Source organism: Malurus melanocephalus, unplaced genomic scaffold (assembly GCF_030028575.1).
Source record: "Malurus melanocephalus ecotype Western Australia unplaced genomic scaffold, MMel_1.1 scaffold_234, whole genome shotgun sequence".
In the NCBI taxonomy this organism is placed as follows: domain Eukaryota; kingdom Metazoa; phylum Chordata; class Aves; order Passeriformes; family Maluridae; genus Malurus; species Malurus melanocephalus.
Window position 1 is genome coordinate 83,747 of NW_026623466.1, and position 20,660 is coordinate 104,406.

General features: G+C 42.2%; 1 protein-coding gene across 7 annotated transcripts in view; it reads right to left on the reverse strand.

Annotated features, from left to right (window-relative positions):
* Positions 1 to 6: 6 nt before the first annotated feature.
* MAP4K4 (mitogen-activated protein kinase kinase kinase kinase 4) overlaps positions 7 to 20,660 on the reverse strand; it is a 162,290-nt gene continuing 141,636 nt past the window's right edge. For 3 of the 7 annotated variants that reach the window (XM_057374841.1, XM_057374839.1, XM_057374843.1), the window contains 10 exons: positions 19,606 to 19,797; positions 17,113 to 17,230; positions 16,670 to 16,840; positions 13,302 to 13,445; positions 8,030 to 8,164; positions 5,525 to 5,625; positions 4,647 to 4,796; positions 3,641 to 3,800; positions 1,624 to 1,763; positions 7 to 922 (listed from right to left, as the gene is read on the reverse strand). In XM_057374841.1, coding sequence (XP_057230824.1) covers positions 839 to 922; positions 1,624 to 1,763; positions 3,641 to 3,800; positions 4,647 to 4,796; positions 5,525 to 5,625; positions 8,030 to 8,164; positions 13,302 to 13,445; positions 16,670 to 16,840; positions 17,113 to 17,230; positions 19,606 to 19,797 — 1,395 coding nt within the window. In that variant the 3' untranslated portion in view covers positions 7 to 838. The remainder of the gene's footprint in view (positions 923 to 1,623; positions 1,764 to 3,640; positions 3,801 to 4,646; positions 4,797 to 5,524; positions 5,626 to 8,029; positions 8,165 to 13,301; positions 13,446 to 16,669; positions 16,841 to 17,112; positions 17,231 to 19,605; positions 19,798 to 20,660) is intronic. The other 4 variants (XM_057374842.1, XM_057374845.1, XM_057374844.1 and 1 more) reach the window with 2 other exon arrangements.

Genomic DNA, 20,660 nt, shown 5'->3' on the forward strand with positions numbered 1-20,660 from the left:
AACAAAAATTAAACCTTTAACTGAGGCAGTGCTAATACTGTGACATAACCAAGTTCTGGCCTAACACAGAATCATTATAGAAAATGAATTTTTTTTTCCTTTTTTTTTTTTTTATCATCTGCACATGTTTCAGGCAACACCTGGTACACAGAAAATGACTAAAGTTATTGGCCAGGCCAAAATAAAACTGCAGAAACAAAAAAACCCTAAGAATTCCACCCCAAACCCCTTCCCACCCTCCCTGTCCCAAGAAGAAGTTATCCTAGTCACTGTGTCTTTCACATTTTATAAATATTAACTTCTTAAAACCTGCACCTTCCTCTTTGTCCACATATTGTCACATTACAAAAAAGAAATGTCAATTAAATACATTGTTAACATTACTAGACTAGATCTGCCCTCTGTTTCAGCCAGTCTGACTCTCTACACCACTTCTCACCTTCTCTTGCCTGCCTCCTGTCCACTCAACAAACAGCATGTTCATGGTAAGCCTGCTTTGTTTTTCTTCCTTTTTTYCCCCCTTCTCTGTTCTAACACTAACAAACAGAGTCCTTCAAATCCTAGGAATCCTGGAGCTGAAGGGAAAAGACCTGTAGCTTTCTAGCGTGATCCCAAATCTCAAAGACATTGTAGCACCTGATGGCAATATCTTTACAGCACCAGCTGCGTCGCAGCCTCAGTTGAAAAACATAAAGAAACCTAACACCAGTGATGCCTGCACACACATTTACACAGAGTGCTGCATTAGTGCAGGTCTGTACTCCAGTTGAAAGTAATTCCAAGTTATGAAGATCTCAGACTCTGGATGTCAGCAATTCCTCTCCAAATCCCACTGCTTCTACCAGCTCAGAAGAGAAGTCCTGCCAAGGGTCATGAAATAGACTTGACTGCTTCCACCTGACCGCACGGAGGCAAAGAAAACCTGCAAAGGAAAGAGATTGGCAAATTCAACACGGAGGACAGCAGTGGTTCTAATCTGCCCTCACTGTCCCCAATATTGGCAGTGCTGGCCTGGGCTGGTGGGGATGGAGCTGACACTTCGCAGAGACTTGCACAGCGCTGGGCTTTGCATCAACGCTGAACAATGCTGTCARCATATCAGTGTCTGGCCTTCTGCTGAACAACACCTGCACAGTATCAAGGCTTTCTCTRCATCCCCTCACCCCCAGATGGCCAGTGGGCTAGTTTGGACAAGAGGCTGGAAGGGGACAATGCTGGGACAGTTGACCCCAACTGACCAAACGGATGTCCCACAGCATACAGCATCATGTAYAGCAATAAAGCTCAGGGAAACGGAGACAATAAGGAAGGACATTGTGGTGATGACATTTATCTTCCCAAGTATTCTGTGTGGAAAACATCAGGACATCCACCTGCCCATGGAAGACTGTGTATTATTAACTCTTTGTCTGGCTTGCATGCACARCTTTTGCTGTCTTATTAAACTGTCTGTATCTCGATCCACAAGTTTTTTGCCTTCTATTTTCTTTTCCTTCCATGGGTGGGGAGAGAGCTTGAGGCTGGCTGGGTGTTTGGCTGCTGGTCAGGGCCAACCCAYCCCAAGCACCCAGCTGAAGTACACGTTTATCATCTTAGCAATGAACTTGGAGGGAGGGAACGTACCTTGTCGTTGCGTTCACATAGGAATTTGAGTCTTTGTGCCCTTTTGTGCATGAACACACCATCCAAGTGTCCAGTTTCCACCGACCGTATTTCGATAGCTTTTTCTCCCCAGCCCATGATCTGGTTAGATCGGATGTATGCTTTGGAAAGAAAACAGCCCATTAGGACTGGCAGAGAGCAGCAGGAGGAATGGAAAAATCAAGGAATATTCTGACACTCTCTAGTTAAAAAAGCCGCTGTAGCGACACAGAGTGCTATTTCTGTCCTCAGAACATTCAAGATGCCTAGAAAACACCTTCTTAAATTTTAATTTCTTTTGTGTGTTTTCTATGTTAGATACTTCTGCCTTGAGCATTCATAACAAAGGAAACTTTATAACCTTTAATTAMATGGAGGAACACTGAGTTTTTATACAGGCCTTTTCTCCCAAGTCTGGGACAAACAGACGGATTAATTAGGTGTTAACTAGAAGAAAACAGAAACTAAGGTTTAAACAGACTGAGCTAATCCACTAAAGCATGTCCCCAGCACCAGCTCTGTATCTTATGGTGTTACTTTCCCTTCTTAGAAGAGCTTGTCAGAAAAAACAAAGAATGAGAGGGATTAGGTAAAACTAGAAAAAATTACCTAGCCTCTGTTAATATAAGCAATACTTGAAAAACTTGAGAAAGCCAAGTGGTCTGAAAATCATTCTGTATMTCTCACAAGAGGTTCACATTAAGCTCTCAAAATAGAAATATTACTATTTGACACACTATATTCCTTTGTGCAAATCAAAGCAGCAAATCAAACATTTATCCTTAGAGTGTCACAGGGGAAYACAGATTAGCAGCAGCATGAGGAAAAAATATCTATTTTTGATAGTGGTACAAAATTTGAATAAAAAATAAAGTCACCAGAATTATGAAAAGGTATATTCACAAAGCAATTTGATGGATAGTCTTAGGAATGCTGTCAAAAATAACATACAGGAGCTTAATGAAGACTAAGCTGTTGCCTCTGATTTGCATACTTCACAGAAAAATAAAAAGGACTTCCTAGCCAGCAAAATTTAAAAAATATTTAATTTTGCAGTACTTCCCTTTTATATGATGTATTCATACTAATTTTCAGTGATATTAAATTATCTACTACAGTATTATGTACACCAGCATTGCATATACCATCCTGACAGAAAATTATTTCTTTTTAAATATTCCCCAAGTGCTAACTGGGCCAAACAGTTTCTAAAAATTGTCAGATGGTGTTGGCAGCCTCAGTGCATTTACTACTTCACAAGCATTCCAGTCTCCAAAGGCTCAGGAATTTGCCAGCTGATAGATTCTGCTTGCTTTTAAATTTAGTCAAGAGCTAATCAGCACAGGAGTGAACATGCTGTACATGAAACTTGTTCAAATTTCCTCCTCCATTGTTGTTCCTGTTGCTCAAGCAGCTATCAGCAGTCATCTCCCAGTACGTGCAGCCATCCCACAGCCCATAAAATGGAATGTGCTTGCCTAACAAGAGGAAGGTGTGACCACAGCCCTTGCTATGCTCTGACTGAATTACAGCAGCACAGGAAGARGGGATTCTGGTGTGTACTTGTGTATACATTCATTGTTCTCACTCTCAAAACAACCTTATTTTGAGCTGGAGAGATGAGGGAGAAATGTGCTAGGAGAGATGAGCAATCTGCAGGTGAATAAAAGACATCAAACGAAGTACACCTTTTGTTACCCTCACAGATTTACCCACGATATTTTACTCATCTTCCACTTTACATGTCTATACTGAAAGGTTTCTACAATTTTGTGGCTGTCTAGGAAAAATTTTGCAGCAGCCTACAGAGGTCATCGTGAGTTTTTCAATCATAAATTCCATAACTTGTTTGGGTTTTGATCACAAAAACTTCAGCACTAATCAGCTGTTTTTCAGAGATCACACAGCACTGACTTCAGATGCAGAAGCAGCACACTCAATGTTCCCTCCTTCTGCCCRTGTGCACAGACTCACAACATGGCTCACCAGAGGCACTTACCAACTGAAGTTGGCATTTCTCCCCACTGCAGAACCACATCCTTGGTTATCCTTCCATACGTGTTGACRTAAACTCCTTCATCCTCATAGCAGACCAGTAGCTCCATGCCATCCGTGTTTGGGAGAATGATGATTGCGTGAGGTTGGATACTACTCTGGATCTACAGAGACAGAAGAGAACAGAAAGCTTTTGTTTTAATGCTGCAGAGCCTGTGCTAGAAGAAAGGGATAGGTTATTTTTGGTTTTGACTGACACATCAGGGACTCACAGAATCATGGAATGGCTTGGGTTGGAAGGGACCCTAAAGATCATCTAGTCCTAAATTCACTCACTTTATAAGTGCTGGATTTGCTCCTCTGGAGCTAGATCACCATGCACAGTGACCAGGACCTGTAAACCCATGGGCACAAATCCTCTCATCTTATGGCAGACATCTAAACTGAGGAAAGATCAATTTTTCTGTAGGGGTGACCATTTCTTTCCATGGCCAGAAAGGGAGCCTGAGGCAAGCAGACCAGATGCAGACCTCAGATCTCTGCAGTGCATTGGATAGGCTTGGGGTGGCCCATCTCACACCTCTGTGTACAAGAAACAAAAGGAAACCTTGGTAGCTAAGGCCACCTGGCCTTTGCAAACCCTTTTGATACTCATCAGCAAGCCGTTGTGTCATTTGAGCTGCTGGGCATTTGCAGGGCACTCGGCCATTTAGCTGCTACCCCTGAAACAGTCACACTAGTCCTCATCAGATCTGAGTGGGCAACTCCAAACCATAAAGACATACTGACAATGAGGTGAGGACTGTCACAAACAGTGAGGCACAAACCCCACAGCACATGTGGTCATATCTGTTTAGATCCCTCCACCCAATTTACCACTGCAAACACTTGGCAGTGATCCCCAGGGACAGCCTGACATATTAGTCATTCAGGAAAGGAAGGGGTTGGAGGCAGAGGGGGTGATCCACCAGAAAGAAAGAGAAAAACCCAAGCACAGCAGCAGCTCTTACATGTGTTGGTAGATAAATATCATAGACGGATCCTGAATCCACATCCACAGCATGGAAGCCAGCGCAGGAGCCATAGATCACTTTTAGTCTCTGCCCCTCTTCTACGGTGAGATCCACCAGCAATGGCTTATGTACCAATTCTCCAAATGACTGYGAGACAACCATCATGGGATTTACTTAGTGCTCAGAACAACATTAGTGTTTATAAAAACATGCTCACATGCACACTTGTGGGTTTATTCATTCACATCCACCTGGYTCCCAGACACCAGACCCAGCAGGCTAACATGTCTCTCATAGACAAGGAAGATTACTCTGCAAACTGCTGCATTTCAAGCACCTAAGCTATATTCTGTGGGGCTTTACTTGTCTGTTTGTTTTTCCAGTAAGAATTGTTTTCCCTGAAGTTCAGGGCAATTTGACACTCCGGTAGTACTTTGATCTAAACAACCAACAGGAATTGTCTGTTAAGTCAGCCTGGCAATAATATCAAGCCAGCTAATTTCATTCTTGCAGCATTCAGTAACAGCCCCATAACAATGCTGAGTATCACTTCATGATTTGTTCTGCTCAGACAAAGAAGTTCTGACTCAGTCCACTTCTGTGTTGTGTTTTATAAACAGAGAAAGGGAACAAAGACTTGTGATATTGTGTCAATATTAGCTTATGCTTGGGTTACAATTTAGAGCTTTAAGTGTATTGCCTCTCGGAATTAAAAAAAAAAAAATCCTCCTAAATTAAAATGTAATACAAAATTTGTGGAGATTTACCAAAGAACTTGGAATACAACCATGACACAATGTCAGAACATTTCTGTAAAAGGGCTAACTGCAAGTGGTTATGAGAAAATCCTACCTATGACTAAAATAAACTGTTACCTTAAAGGCCATAAATTTATGGTATGGCTTTGGTGCCCATGCATAGACTTCCACAGAACTCTTCAATGCAATTACCAAGAACTTGATTCTTTCATATTTTACTGAAATTAAAGAAAACGAAAGAGAGTTCAGCATAATACCAAAGTGATTACAGTTACCTCAAGAAAGAAGACAATTCATGTAAGTATGAAGATATACTGTAATTTTTAGTTTTAGTAACATTACATTTTAAGATTTCTACTTGTATGTAGTTAAGCACTTTAATATATTCACGCTACAAAAGTCATTACTCTTACTAGCAACTGACCATGTTACCATATTTAGAATTAACTAGTCAGTAAACAGTTCTTTACGCTTATTTTTTCCACATTGGATAGTGCTTAGTCATCAGGACAAGAAAATCAGTTTTCAGAAAGGAACATTGCAATAAAAGAAGGTTGTGACTGTGGAAGAGTCCATCACTGGCAGTTCCAGTCACAGTACTGGCAGTGGTACTTTGAGCTGATGGAAAAATTCCCCAAAGGAGGAAAAAGAAAAAATTATGACATAACTCAATTTCAAAAGCAAACAGCAAGCTTGATAGTGGAGCACTTTCCTTGTCGTTAGAGTCCAAGATAACTCATTTGAGAAACAGAAAAAAATGATATAATTTATCASAAATAAAGTGTCATTACAACAGTGATCCACAATACTACTTGCTTTTTTAAGTGTGTAGGAAAGAAAGGCTACTGAACTATAAGTATTAAGGGACTTGACACTTCTTCAACAGACAAAAAAAAAGGTCTCTCAACTTCCACAGCTGTACTGACTAAAAACAGAGCTTTTGTTCAGTCTTGTCTAGCTTACAAGACTTCCTGGAATTTTTTTCGAGGGGAAGAGGGGGGTGTTGAACAAAACCACCTCATCTGTGAAAAGGGACATTTTATAATTCTTATTCTTTGTTCTGGATGCTATCTGGGAATTCACCCAAATCTTAAGTTTCAAAGGAGCAATTTCTCATTTAGAGGAGCCAAAAGTTGCCTGAAGCAACTGAGATCCATAAATACCACTTCACCCCGACATCGGAGACCCCTRTTGCATCAAAGAGACAAGGAAGGGATCAGTGCCAGCTGCCTCGGTGACAGTGCCCAGACTGCAAGCCCAGCTATTGGCAGAGCTCTCCTCCTCGGGAACTGAAGCACAGCTGTCCAAGAGGCCTCTCGCTACCTGAAGAAGTCTACTGTATTTTCTGTGTTCAGAGGGAAGCTCAGTGCCAGGCTGCAGCCCAGGGTAACAAACCCCTCTTCATCTGGAAGAGAATGCTCTTTGTTTCAGACGCTTCCCTGCTGGAAAGCCTCCTTTCAATAGCTGTTGATGCATTGTTAACAGGCCACTTCATTATGCTGCTGACACCCTGGGGTATGATACCAGAGAAGTGCATTATTAATTGTTTTCGGGGTCAAGCTCCGGGTTCAGCAGTCACTTACTGCCATTGTTATTGATTACACCCCATTAGCAGGTTTTTCCAAGAGCACASGCATGACAGGAGGAGACTGAGAACAGTTTGATTGCTGCTGCTCCACGCACAGCTGGAAAGGAACTGAGCTGGCTCTTGGGAGAAAATCAAATCAGAGACTGCATCCAGTGCCCATTAGGATGCACCATGAAACCRAAGCAGCAGAAAGAGCTCTTGGTTCGTACCCCCACCTGCAGCGCAGCAGGCTCACTGCGTACTCCGCTGGCTGAGAATGCTACACGTCTTTCACCAGCTTTGGTGCTAGTTTCTATACCCAAATCCATTTAAATTACTTAAAACCACTCAAAGTGCACCTGCCTGGTGAAAATACACTTGATCTGGTAACTGTTCTGCAGTGGATCTGAGATGGCATTAGGGAATCTCATGAGCTAAGGGGAATCAATGAATCATCTTGAAGTTAAACACAAGGTTCTGTTCCCAGATACCTCCCCAAAGCTCCTCTACTACCTGGGCTTCCTTTGTCCCCTCACTTTTTTTTTTTTTTTTTTTTTTTTTTTTTCCCCAGTCTCTAAAATCTGGAAAGAAGTTAAAGACAAACTTTTTCCAATCTATTCTAGCATGTAAATTCATCATGGTAAAAGATCAGGGAAACTTGTTAGCAAAGAGAACAATTGCTGGGGACAAGAATCCCTCTGTTACCTGAAGGGTCTAACACAGGTGGCTGAATGTTACCAGCCCTCAGTGCCCACATCAGCACCCTTCTGGAAGCTGCATCCATTACAGGTAGGAGATAGATGGGATTTACAAGCTCTCCAGTTCCCAGCCCATCATCCCAACACAAAAAAAACGCTCTTCTTCAACTTAACCCTCTAACTTGCCATCTATTTTGGTGCTTTGCCAGCAAATTCACCCCAAGGAACAGGTAAGRCAGCTAGAAATAAAACCAACCAAACTTTACCAAACCTTAAACCCAATAGCTACATGCACTGCAGTTCCCTTTCTCAGCCATCCTTTATCCCAACTATTTGATTACTGCATTTGCTACTCACCAACTTTATAGTGCACACAGCCTTCCAAGTCTCCCACTGTTGTCCAGCCCTGTTTCTTTTCTACTTCAGGATCGTTGTGAAGGATTTTATTCCTTAACCATGACAGATAGTAAACTCGCAACTTGTTCTTCTTACCTGGTCACAAAAAGAAAAAAAAATTGTTTATCTCCATAGGAAGATACTTACAAAAAGCCCTACACAGGCAAACAGAAAGCCCTGCAAAGCAAACCAAAGTAACAGTGAAAGAGAAAATGCTTCAACCACAGAAATCTCCCTCAGTTTTTACATCTGCAACAGCTTCACTCCATACTCCACCCAGACACGCACTTTCCGACAATCAATGACAGAAACACATGGTAATACCACATGAACATAAATGACAAACTCGAGGGAACAACTCTTTGGCTCTGGTWCTTAGCACCCAGACAACTTCCATTAGAACAGGGCTATACTCCCACAACAAAATCACCAGAGAGTCATGCACTGAGATTTAAAAGTATGTAAAACTGAGTCAGAACGGCTCTTTTTAACATAAAACTGTAGGAGAACAGCAGGATCAAATATGAGACCTGAAACTTCATCTGCTTGCTAAAAGCTGATGACTGCTTTGTCAGCAGCCCTTCCCTTGAGCTGCAAGGGGTGCAGCACTTATCAGGCTGCACACAGAAACTGTGAGCGGTGTTTCTTCTCCACAGGTGAGAGCAGCTACCTGCCCTGGCTGCCCTATCTTCAACTGACAATGCATCTGCCACATCATCGAAATACAGCCCAGACTTTTAACTCTTGATACAGAAGGCCTCTTTGAATGCAAAGCAAGATTCTTTATAAACTTTATCAGTGATTCCTTAACAACTAATGGCCTACAAAGCATTTGCTGAACTAGTGAGAAGGTGGCCCTAAATGCACAYACTCAAAGCTTGCATTTTCTTTTCTCCAGCTGCTTTGCTGCTCCAAACCACAGATGAAGCTGTGTCTGAGGAAGGGAAATGATCCCTGCTTTAACTTGGAACCCTTTCATAAGGCTCCATGAGGTCTCTSYRAAAGGAAAGAAAASAGGAGATGCTCTCAGGGACCCCACYTGCCAGCAGAGCAGCTCCATGCTCYGCTTCACCAGCCACAGTGAGGTGCCATGTGCCTGTCCAGAGTGTCTCTTGGCTGCTGGAGGTGAGAGRGAGACAGGTGACCTCTACTGCAGTCACCGCTGGGCTGGCCAAGTGACACTATACTGGTCTGTGCTGTTGAAAGCCACTACCTATGGAGATGGCCCACCTGGCAGCCTGCCAGCCAGATCCAGCTACAGAGTTCAGCWAAATGTCTTTAATTTGATTTTTAGGTTTTCACATGATGCCTGCTGACAGATTAGTTCACAGCTGGCTGCTCAGGGGATAGGGGCTACAGCAGGACACGAGGCCCCAGCATTGAGACCACCCTGCAGTGCCCAGCCAGCTTCACACTGGAGTCCTGGAACTGGCACAGACCCCTACCCTGGTGGCAGGGGATCCCCTAACAGAGCTAGGATTGTCAGGAAAACCATCTGCAAGGGTTGGGGCAGCAACACAGCAAAGCACAGCTTGCAAACAAGCTTCTCCATAGACTCTGGCACCACAAGCCATTGCGTTAAGAAGACACACAGTCTAAAAAATCTTTCTACAATTACCTGGGTGGGAAACGACTGGAGGAAAAGAGGAAGTAGTTTTTAAGCAAAAAATCTGTTCACTGAGCTTAAATTTAAAGTGGAATTGGARAGGTGATTGCAAATACTGGATCTGCTACTCAATTTTAAAAGCCCCTCTGTTCTGATGGTCTGCAATGAAATGTGAAGTAACATTGCACTGCCTTTTATTTATCTCCATTACAAATGGGACTGCAGATTTGGCAGTAAATGAGTACCCTGATTCACTTCCTGACTTAATATTTATTAAGCCATGCTTCATAAAGGGATAAAGCCCTACCATTCCTGTAGCTTTCTTATGATTTGGAGTACTAGAGCAGGAAACAGTATTTCCAGAAGTTCCACATCTAACCAAAAAAAAAGGTCCTTCCATGAAAACAGTACAAATGATAGCCACAAGGGCACTTTCAAAAACACTGAAAAATAGTAAATGTAGCTCAGATCAGAAGCCACTGCAGTTCCAGGCAAGAAAGAGCTCAGGGGGCTCAGGGTCACTACAATGCACCAAATGTTTTTAAAACCATCCTGAGTCCTTGTCCACAAAGAGACAAATTCTGTTGCAGATATTTCCATGGCTGTAGCTTCCCCAGTGGCTTAGCCAAACTTGAAGACTCAGAACAAACAGCACACATGGGAATTTCCCAGCACGTGGCTACTTTTTTTTCTTTTGGTTCACATGATGTGCACCAGGGTATTTCTCTCCAACCAGAAATATTTTTCAAAACAACAGAGAAATATCTCGAGTGTGTTCCCATTGTGTTTTGGTGTCTAGACCACAAGGAAAAGTCACAAGACAGGAAATTCCTCTGCCTTTCTGCAGGCTGACATKAAAAGAGCAGGACCAGTTAGTTATATAAACATGGCTGTGCATGTATTTCAACAAGTTATGCTGCTCTTAATGTTCAGAACTGGAGTTTGGGGATTAGATCCTTCTCTTTATAAAGTTCTACCAGTCAGTTTAAACAGCWCTCAAAAATCTGGTCTTTTTTATTATTTGCAGGGGTCCAATCATTATGATCATGAAATAAGAAAGAAAACTCTGCTCTAGCCATCAAATGAACTAATCAGACAGTAAATTCTCTGAGAATTCAGGATTCTCCCACAGACAGTTTCAAATTTCAAATGCAAAGTCCTTTTTCCTATATTGAGTTTTTGTTTTCATTGTCACTGGGGTTTTCAATTATTAAGCAGGCAGATTCCAACCAGTTCTTCCACTCTGTCATCTCTCCCCATCTTCCTGGTGCCACCRCCAGCCAGTTGGGCAGGCAAAACCCTCAGGGAGCCATAACTGGAGCATGTTCTGTATGCACGGTGCCACTCTCTACTCTAGCATTTTTATGACTCTTCACTATATCACCTGAGCAGACAAAACTATTTTTTGCCTCTCAACAGCATGAACTGAAGAACCAATCAACTACTCTGCTTTACCTGCAAGGCYTTCTTGTACCATTTCTAGCAGGCTCAGTATCTCTGTATCAAAAGCTTTGTTGTCAAAAAGTTCTATATTTCAAAYATAAATTGGGTCAAGAACTGATTTCAGGTTTTCAGACCCAAGAGTGTGTCTATTAAAAGCAAGTTTAGGTGACAATCCTCTCAAAATCCTAACACACTACAWCTTGTTCACACAATGCAGTGACACCTTTCAAACCCCACCACCATCAGCACATCACTTCCCAAAAAACTCAGGGGAACATACGGCTGASTGCACCACAGTGAGCTCAACAACGCTCCCAGGGAAGCTGCAGCAGTGCTGGGATGAGGCTCAGAGACAATTCCATAACTAATCTGCCCGAACACACTGTTTGCAGAAACATAACCTCATTCCAGCATTCCAGTTTTGCCTGGAGAGGTGAAGCAACTCACCACAAATAAAATGATACCAAGGGAAGTCCAGCATGAGGGTAAAAAACTGAGATGTATAGCCCAGAAGGCAAAAGCAGGATGTAAGGGAGAGCTTGGGCATAACAGCTTTATGGTTTCACTGAATATGCTCCCCCAGCCCTGCCTTTCACTGGGCAAGGAAGCCTCACACTCCAGTAACCTCCAATAAAACACAGGAGAYGGGACAGACACAAAGGCATAAAACTACCAAAGACCAGCTGATTTCTTAAGGGTTAATGTAGCGTGTCTCCACAGAGGAAGCAATAGTTCTGAAGGAAACAAAGAAAACGGATGTGTCAGGGTACTCCGATTGTGACTGACGCAAACATAAATAAACTTAAAACAATTATACACAAGACTGAATCACAGACATTTGTGATTTGTGTAGGGTATGTTTCAAACCAACAGATTTTACACAAGTTGGATTATACAATATTTTTGTTTACAAGTTCTGCTATAGGATAAACTATCAAATGGTGCCTTTCAAACAGATTATATTTTAACATACAGCATTAGACATCAAAGGGACACACAGCAGGTTGTGTATTTTTAAATGCTGCTTGATTCATCTTTTTCTTTTTATAGATTTCTCAGCATAGCTGTATCTGAGAATGTAGCAARTGACAAGCCAATAAAATTCAGTTGYTCCAGACAGAAACAAATCCTGTGTGGATGACACCAGCATGGGCATGGCTCTTTGGAYCTGTGGTAACACAACATCGTTCATGCACTGAATTCCACTAAACTGTCTAACGTGTGTCSTTTTGAACAAGTGTTGGGAGAGCCAGAGAGCCAAGCAGACTCAGAGAGGTGCCGGAGCCTCGACAAAATTTAGGTGGGTCTGACCAAGGACAGCGAATCCTGTGAGAAACCTCATGTAACATCCTCTCCCACAGCACAGCAAAGACTGACTTCCCAAACAAASCAAAACAAAAGGAAGGCAAATGGCTGAACAACACCTGTGAAGAAAGACCAACACTGCACCACATCAAGTCGTTCAAGAGCAGGTTAACCTGATGCAATAACTTTCTGGAGCCAAAGAGTCTGGAACCTCAAGCTTCCTAAAATACGTTTTTCATCAGCACACACAAAACAAACACAAGCATCACCACCACCCTTCACCTCCCATTGCTTTGCCATTCTCAAGTTGCACCCAGCGAGAGATCAGGTACCAATCTGCCTTCTTGCTCTGGTTATTTCCACACCACGTACACACTGTACTCTTCTTTCTCACACTTAATGCACATCACTCTTATTTCCTTATTTTCCAAGAACTTCCCCCATTYTACAGATTTTAACACACAAGAAAGACATCTTTAAACCCAAGTAGCAAATTATGTTTTGGTTAGAAAGAGGTCAGGCTGAAAGCAATCGTGACAGAGGGAAAGAATGCCATTTTCCCAAACTTCACAAAGCATTAACTTCCAGCTCTCAAAGACTGAACAAGGAAACAAAGCCAGACATTTCCCCAAAACTTGTGCAGCATTTTTAAAGGTCATCCCACAGAGGGAAGGACAGGGGGCAAGCAGGCAGGGGCATTGTGTGGAAAATTATTCACTTGCAGAAATAAACTGTAGACTCAGAGAGGTGAAATGATGGAAAACCCACTGACTTCAGTCAGGACTTCCCCCTCAATACATAGGCTGCCAATTAAATCATTCTGCCATGCCATGCCATGCCAGATGGGGGAAAAATAAAATGTTCAACAGTTAACTTTACCAGAAATTGTCACCAAGACATTCAGCCCTTCAAGTACATCCATTTGCTGGAATCGTCTTCGATTGATGAGTGGATAAACCTTCCCCTGCCCACTTCTGTCTAGCAGCATCAGACCACTTTCAGTGCCCACTAACAAGTTCACTCCTAGAAAAAACAAAAGCAGAGATTCAAGTTAGTAGGCACATTTTCCACATATTCTGATGAAGTGATGATTGAAGCAAATACAGATTAGGAAAGTCAGTTGGCCAGTTTCTTTATACAAAGTTACAAAGATTCATTGAAACACTTTCTAAGAGCTCCTAAAACCTTACTATTTAAAATCAATTACATTTTTTACAAAATAAATATATGTATATATGAGACTAAGTTTTAAATATCAATTAAYATATTATCACTCTTAAATTTCGTAACTATTTCTTTGCAATAGTGTTTCAGTCCAGAAGTTCACAAATTTTGCAGAGACAGTTCAAATACAGTACAGGGAATGGAAATCAAACCAAATACATGACTTGGTTTATTCGACTTTCATGCTGCAATCCTAATATAAAACTTACCATACTTTAGCATAATAAAATAATGAAAGAAGAAAACGTAAAACTCACACAAGATTATCAGAGTTATCATGCTTAACGATCTTAATCCCTAGTCAGACAATTAATCCACAGATGTAACTATATTGTGCCAATGGGCCATGTGGGCTGATCCCATAATGAACCTTTTCTGACACAGCAGGAGTGTCCAGTGCCCAGGTGTGTGTGTGCCTCAGTGCATGTGCACCTACAGCAGTGATCTGCCTTCTCACAGCAGTGAAAAATTGCTCACCTAAACAACACCCTGCATAGCAGGGATGGGAGGACTTGCAAAAGTGCTAAGGCTAAGCACAGGTTGAAGCAGCACCAAAGCAGCTGAGGAAGTGCCCAGCAGTTGGTCTCCTCCCCACAGCTCCAGTAGCCCTTGACTAAAGCTGTAAGCTTCAACAGGCATTTCTGTACTTTTTCCGCTGTGGGCTACAAATCAGAGCAAGCCCCATGCAAACTGCTCCCTTGGGGCCCCTTCCCCATTTGCACATCGGGGCTCCATCGGTCCCGCCTCCACCCTCATCCCCCTGCTGCTGCTCCTGTGGTGCAGTTGTCCCTGCTCCCAGTTCTCATGCATGCTGTCCCTGATMCCTTCCCTTAGCTACAGACATTTTGAGAATAAACTACCAAGGTACCAYGCTGGTGGCAAGCAGTGCTTGCATTTTACAGCGCAAACACCCTCGTTACTCACAGACAGCACAGCCCTTCTATTGCCACCCTACAATTAAGCAGTTCTGGTTTTTTCAAACAAATGGAAATGCTTCCTGAAAAAAGTACAGGCTGTCTGTGGAGGCTGGGTGCAAAAATCTGTGTTACTGMATCCATGTCATTAACATTGGCTTCACCACTCAGAACTAGAAGAAACAGCATCACAGACCTAATGCAATTAGCAGCTTGCTAGGTACTACTGGCGTTACCACTGGCAAAGGCAAAGCAAAGCAAAGCCAAGCAAGTCCCCCTCTTTTTGAATAAGAAGCATCACCATGAAATGGTTTAATTTTCTTATGGGTAAAGGAAGCTAAGCCTTATCAAGAAATAAGCATATGTATCAACTTGTATCACCACTGGTTTGGCCCTAAATGCTCAACAGGGAAGGGCTGTGTTACAGCTGTAAAACACCTCTAGGATTTTACACCTGTTCTTTAAACCACTCTAACAGTCAGATACAAAGATCAAAGAAATATAAAACYATTAACATGAATTGCTACTGGCAAAACAAGGCAGATCAGAGAAATTATGAGTCATCTTTACKCACACCATATGATTTTTCTCTGCCTTTGCCCTCTCATATCCTGAAAGTTTACATTTGCACAAGTCTTAATTTTATCAGATAATTTTACACAAGAATGCAAGCAAAAATAGTGTTGGGGCAAAAACTGTTACCAGTAAATTCTGGAAATAAAGAAAAYAGCAGATCAGAAGAAAGGTATCAGGAGAGCTATTTAATTGACACAGCTTTGCAGGCAAGAAGATTGGGACAACACTGCTATTCTGAGAAACAGGAAATGCTGCAAATAACCCCAAAAGAGAACTAAAGGCTTGCAAAGAGCCATCAAAATGTAAAAAAGAGAGGGGACTGTGTTACCTATACAATAATCACRTGACTTAGGAGAATGGCCAACTCTCTTCTTCCTAAGTTTTTTTTTAGTTATGTACATGTTGATCTATAGTCTGCCAAGCTTAGGGATACTAGATAAATATGTATGTAACATACACAAGCATCAACTATTAAAATTTAGATAATGAAAAAGATTCATGCGCTCCAATAGATTCTGGCCAAGGAAGAAACGATGGACAAAAGCTTTCACTGGGTGTTGCTGCAGTGATTCCACACTGYAGCAGGCAACAGGCAGCCTGGTGAAGTGTAGGATCCCGACTGTCTARCACCAGCACAAATTATCCCTAGCGACAAGAAGACCAGAGACACTTGGTCAGCTGATGTCTCATACCCAGCTTCTCTCTGCAGTAACCACTCTTAACAAAACTGAGYCTCAGAATGGACAATATTCCTTCTATCCTTTTATTTTCCCTCTTGCTTCCTACATAAACTGATGTCTGAGGGGACAAGTCATCTCACACAACACATCTTAATCAAGCCCTGCAATAGTACATTAGAAAGAGGCTCAAGAAGACAATTATTTTTCAAAAGAAATACCCTGTGTGCACCAGGTGTACACTGCAAGGACTACTACAAGCTCCCAAAAGCTGCAAGAGATCTACTACCAAGGTTTAGAGAGAGCTGAAAAGGACATCCTGATCAACTGCATGAAGTCTCTCCCAGGCAATTGAAAGTCAGGAAAAGAAGACACAGCTTCAAGCTTTGCCAGGGGAAGTTCTGGATGGATACCAGGAAGAACTTTTTCACTGAAAGTGTGGTTAAGGTTTGGAACAGGCTTCCCACAGAGGGGGCAGAGTCACCATCCCTGCAAGTGTTCAAGAAATGACTGCATGTGGCACACAGTGCCATGATATAGCTGATCGGGTGCTGTTAAGTCCAAGGCTGGACTTGATGATCTCCGAGGTCCTTTCCAACCTTTCCAACCTCAGTCTAAACTGTGCCTTCAGAAGCATGTATGTACCAGTGGGAAATTACATCAAAGCAGAAGCCAACATACTGTAAAAAACACAACAAAAATCAGATCTTGCAGCAAAAAATATGTAAACAATTGCTGAGTAAGTGCAGAGAAACAGCTACAGTTTTGGAGATACATTATCAAAGTCTGCAAGTTTCTACTGGCATGTCTACACTTCAGGAGTGCAGAAGGAAAGGGAACAACACATCTGCATTACCCCATAAGGCCGCACACAGTATCTCGGAATTGAATCTCTTCTTGTATTTGCGAATCTCTGGTGTGTCACTCTGTGGCCGTGTATTTGTGGGATTCACATTGACAACTGATCCTTTCCGTGTAGGGTCTTGCCTTATTGCCTCTGATCTCATTGCTTCACTAGAATATCCTACTAAAAGGAAGAAAAAAAGTAAAGTGCATGTAATATCCCTCAAATGCTAGATTCTGGCCATATATTCTTTACACCATACAACCCAAAACAGTAATTGAGAATACTGAGAAAGTCCTTATTTTTGTAAGAAATGTAAATGGAAAAAGAAAATAAACTATGCAATCCTTTGCAAATCAAATAAAAAGCATGATGGTAACATTCTTAAGTACTTTAAAGAGCCACTGAAGTCACTGAACCCTTTTTCAATTGGTGTCTTCAGCTACTTTACTTACCCACAGAAGTCACAGTTGTCCCACTAGATGGAGAAATCTGTAGTAATCTGGGGTCTATAAAAGGTGTAAAGGAGGAGGAAGATTTGTGTTTCTGGAGTGTGTTACTAGCGGACTGAGTCTGCAATGTAAATTTCAACTTTATTAATAATAATGACAATAAAAAGCATGGATAACAAACACCAACATTTTAAAGTCACTACAGAATTATGCTACAGAGCCTCCCCAAGCTTTTGTGCTTCCTTTATAGATACACAATGCATTGCAGGCACCACACCTGAACTAGATACATATGCAAACTGCACAATTACAGCAAAATGTAATTAGCTAAATTGTCACCCCTGCACCTCAGCTGCTAGCAAAGCTTTTTAGGACAGACCACTACAATCAGGCACAAAGCGAGGGAATGTCTCTCCTTTTGCAAATCTGCTTAAATGTATGTATAGTATTTTATCTGCAAGYTGTCCACTACCTACAATTTCTAAATTTATGAAGCATCTCCTGAATTGAGATAGTTTAATAAATTATGAAGTTTGATTTCTTGGCTTGTGCAACAAAATCAGATCCATCTGGGATCAAGCATTCACTTCTGTGACAGGCTGTTTCAATGCTCACTACAGCTCATTCTCCCTATTTTGTTTAACCTGAGCCTCTTGCCAGAAAGCTGCAGCAGATTCTTCCACCTTTATTTGACAAAGCAATACATTAAACCTGTATCGAACAAAGGGGCTTATTAGTGTGGAAGGTGTAGCAAAYGGTGATATGATGCTATGAATATGTAGTGGATAAAATCACTGGTGCTTGTTGAATTATGAGATCTAAACATGAAAAAACATAAAGAAAGAAAGAAGACAAGTGAAACAATGAACTGTTAAAAGTGGAAATGGAACAACTTAAAAACCCTTGCCAGTTTAGTATTATAGTGACAACATTRCATACTGAAGCAGAATGAGACAAGTGGGGGAAAAAAAGGTCTATAAAGGGTGTGCATGTGGTAAGTTATAGCGAGCAGTACTGGGTTTTTGCTCAGTTTTATACAAACGTAGCTACAAGACACTTCTTTAACAGCAACTAATCTTCAACCTCTGATCTYCCTAAGCCTCTAAAGAAAAAAGCAGCAATGGGTCTTTGGAGTGTAYGCCTCTCCTGCACAGCTCAGTACCAAAAGGCTCCTTCATCACCAGGTACTGCCACAGCCTCCAGTTCCCAAGCTGAGTTAACTGAATCTTGCTTACGTATTGCTTAGATCAAAGTAATGAGCAAGCGTATCTCTGGATCAATCAGCTGATCTCTATACCCTACAAGAGTGCACTTTTAGAAAGATAAAGACCAATGAAGCATAGCTGAAAATTAAGTATTATGCTAAACGAATTTCCAGAAGGAAACTCTCCCTCCCACCCACCCCCCTGCGATCGGTTAAGAAGCATTTTTGATTATATGGTAAATATGTGCATTGCCATAAAACCTACCCAGCTCACTGCAACCCTTCCTTCTCATCTCAGCACTTGCTTCACTAGACCTACACAGCAGGACTCTGAGAAGCAGCAGCTTCTTTTCAACAAGTTTTGCTTGCCCTGTACCACCCCCTGGCTGAGAGGCTCTCCCCATAAGCCAGGCTGGCCACCCAGCCACGAGTGGAGACACCATACAAGGATCCTCACTCACTCCTAGGGTGGTAAGGGGCAAATGGCCCTTTGTTCATTCACACGTGTGCATCTCCTCTGCTGTGAGGGGCTGCACACACATGAAGGACCAGGCTTTCCCACCAGCACTTGATAAGGAAAGGCACCATCCTGGGATCAGCCCAGGCCAGCAAGAGGGAGCTTCTCCTCCCAGTGAAGCCTTCTGAACTTGGACACAGTGCTGGTGGAGAACAGTCATCTTTACACAGCTGCTTCTCAGAGCACATACATACTTGGAAAAAAACCCAAATATTTTCCCCCATTCATTATTCCAAAATAATACCTCAGGCTTTTACAACCCTCCCAGGCAACACCTGAGTTGTTCACCCAGCCCACATGGAAGCTTTAGTGAGCAAAATCCCTTCACAGCTGCTTCCTTTCCCAAAGGGTGAATTTCCACAAGCAGCTCCTCATATGTGTGGAGTCACTAGTCCAGCCTTTACTGACAAAGCCAAAATTAACTGCTAATTCTGAAGAGGCACGTTGCTTGCAATTAGCCTGCTCCCGGAATAAAACAGATTTTTAAAAGTGTATTGGCTTGAAAACGCAGTAGTCAAGTTTAGTTTAAAACGAACGCCATGCAATTAATGACTCACTAAAAGGAAGCAAAAATAGTAAACTGGCAAGTTTGGCGTGGGACTGCTCTAGAGTTAAGGGCTTCTTACATAGAACTGAAATGTGTTATTTGGGAGGTGGGAACAAAGGTGATAGAAAAAAAAAGCAGGGGAGATTGGCTGGAGTTCCTTTGCAAACTAGCTACTAGGCAATGCTGCTATAACCCTATGAAAGCAGCCAGCTATGGTGTAAGACATACCTCATTAGTAGTTAGCTTGTCCTGGGGTGTCTGTGGGGACATGGTGGGTGTCGGCTGGCTGGAGGATGGGGAGGAGGAGGTGGAGGAAGTGGAGGAGGAATGGCTTTGCTGTAAGAGATCTGGCAAGAGGTGAATGCGACCGGCAAAGCCATTGCTCTCATGATGGCTGGCACGCTTTTTGTCAACTGTACTCTGCAGAAAAAACAGGCACACTTGTCTTGCTCAAGTGCTGCTTAAAAGTCTATATCCCTAACAACCTCTCTCCTTCTCTCCCTCACTTCCTACCTTTTCACTCTTTTTCTTTAGATTTTTTTAAATAAGCTGATAATCCATGCTTTGATGCCTGCAAGGAAAGGGGAAGTGGGCAGMGCTACTAGAATTCACCAAATTCCCACTGGCAGGCAAAAGCTTGGTTCATGTGGTTGACTTGCACAGCGAGTTCCACCAATTAATAGAAGAATAACTGCGCTGCTAAGTCCAGCACCACAATAGGGACAAGCACATTTTTGGGGGTGGGGTAAGGAATTCTTTCCCTATTGTTTAATTTAAAACTAACTTGGATCCTATGCAGATAGCAGTTTGGACTTTCTGGAGAATCCCTTCAGCTAACTATTCAAAACAATAACCATGAAATCTTAATTTTCARATGAGAGGGCTCAATTAAGAAATTGGCATTCAGCTGTGAAACTCAGAAATGTGATTACTGAGGAAACTCCTGTAAGCTAGCACACTCATTAACACACAAGCTCATTTAAAAGTAGGGAACCATTATCTTTCAGAAGCACAAGAACGCAGTATTTTCACAATCAAAGGCAACAACACAGCACTCTAGCTCTGTCCACATTCTCTGCCTCACCACCTATTTTGCTCCTCCCCCACASCAACTGTTGTGTGAATTTGCATGTACATGTGTGTGTATGTTATCTGGGTGGTCTTTATGCCCTCAACTACAGCTTCCAGACAATTTAAAAACACCCTGAGTGCTTCCATCCCAGTCTCCCACCCAGCCCAAATCCTGAGACACATACTTAGTTCTGTGGCAAAACTAAACTAAG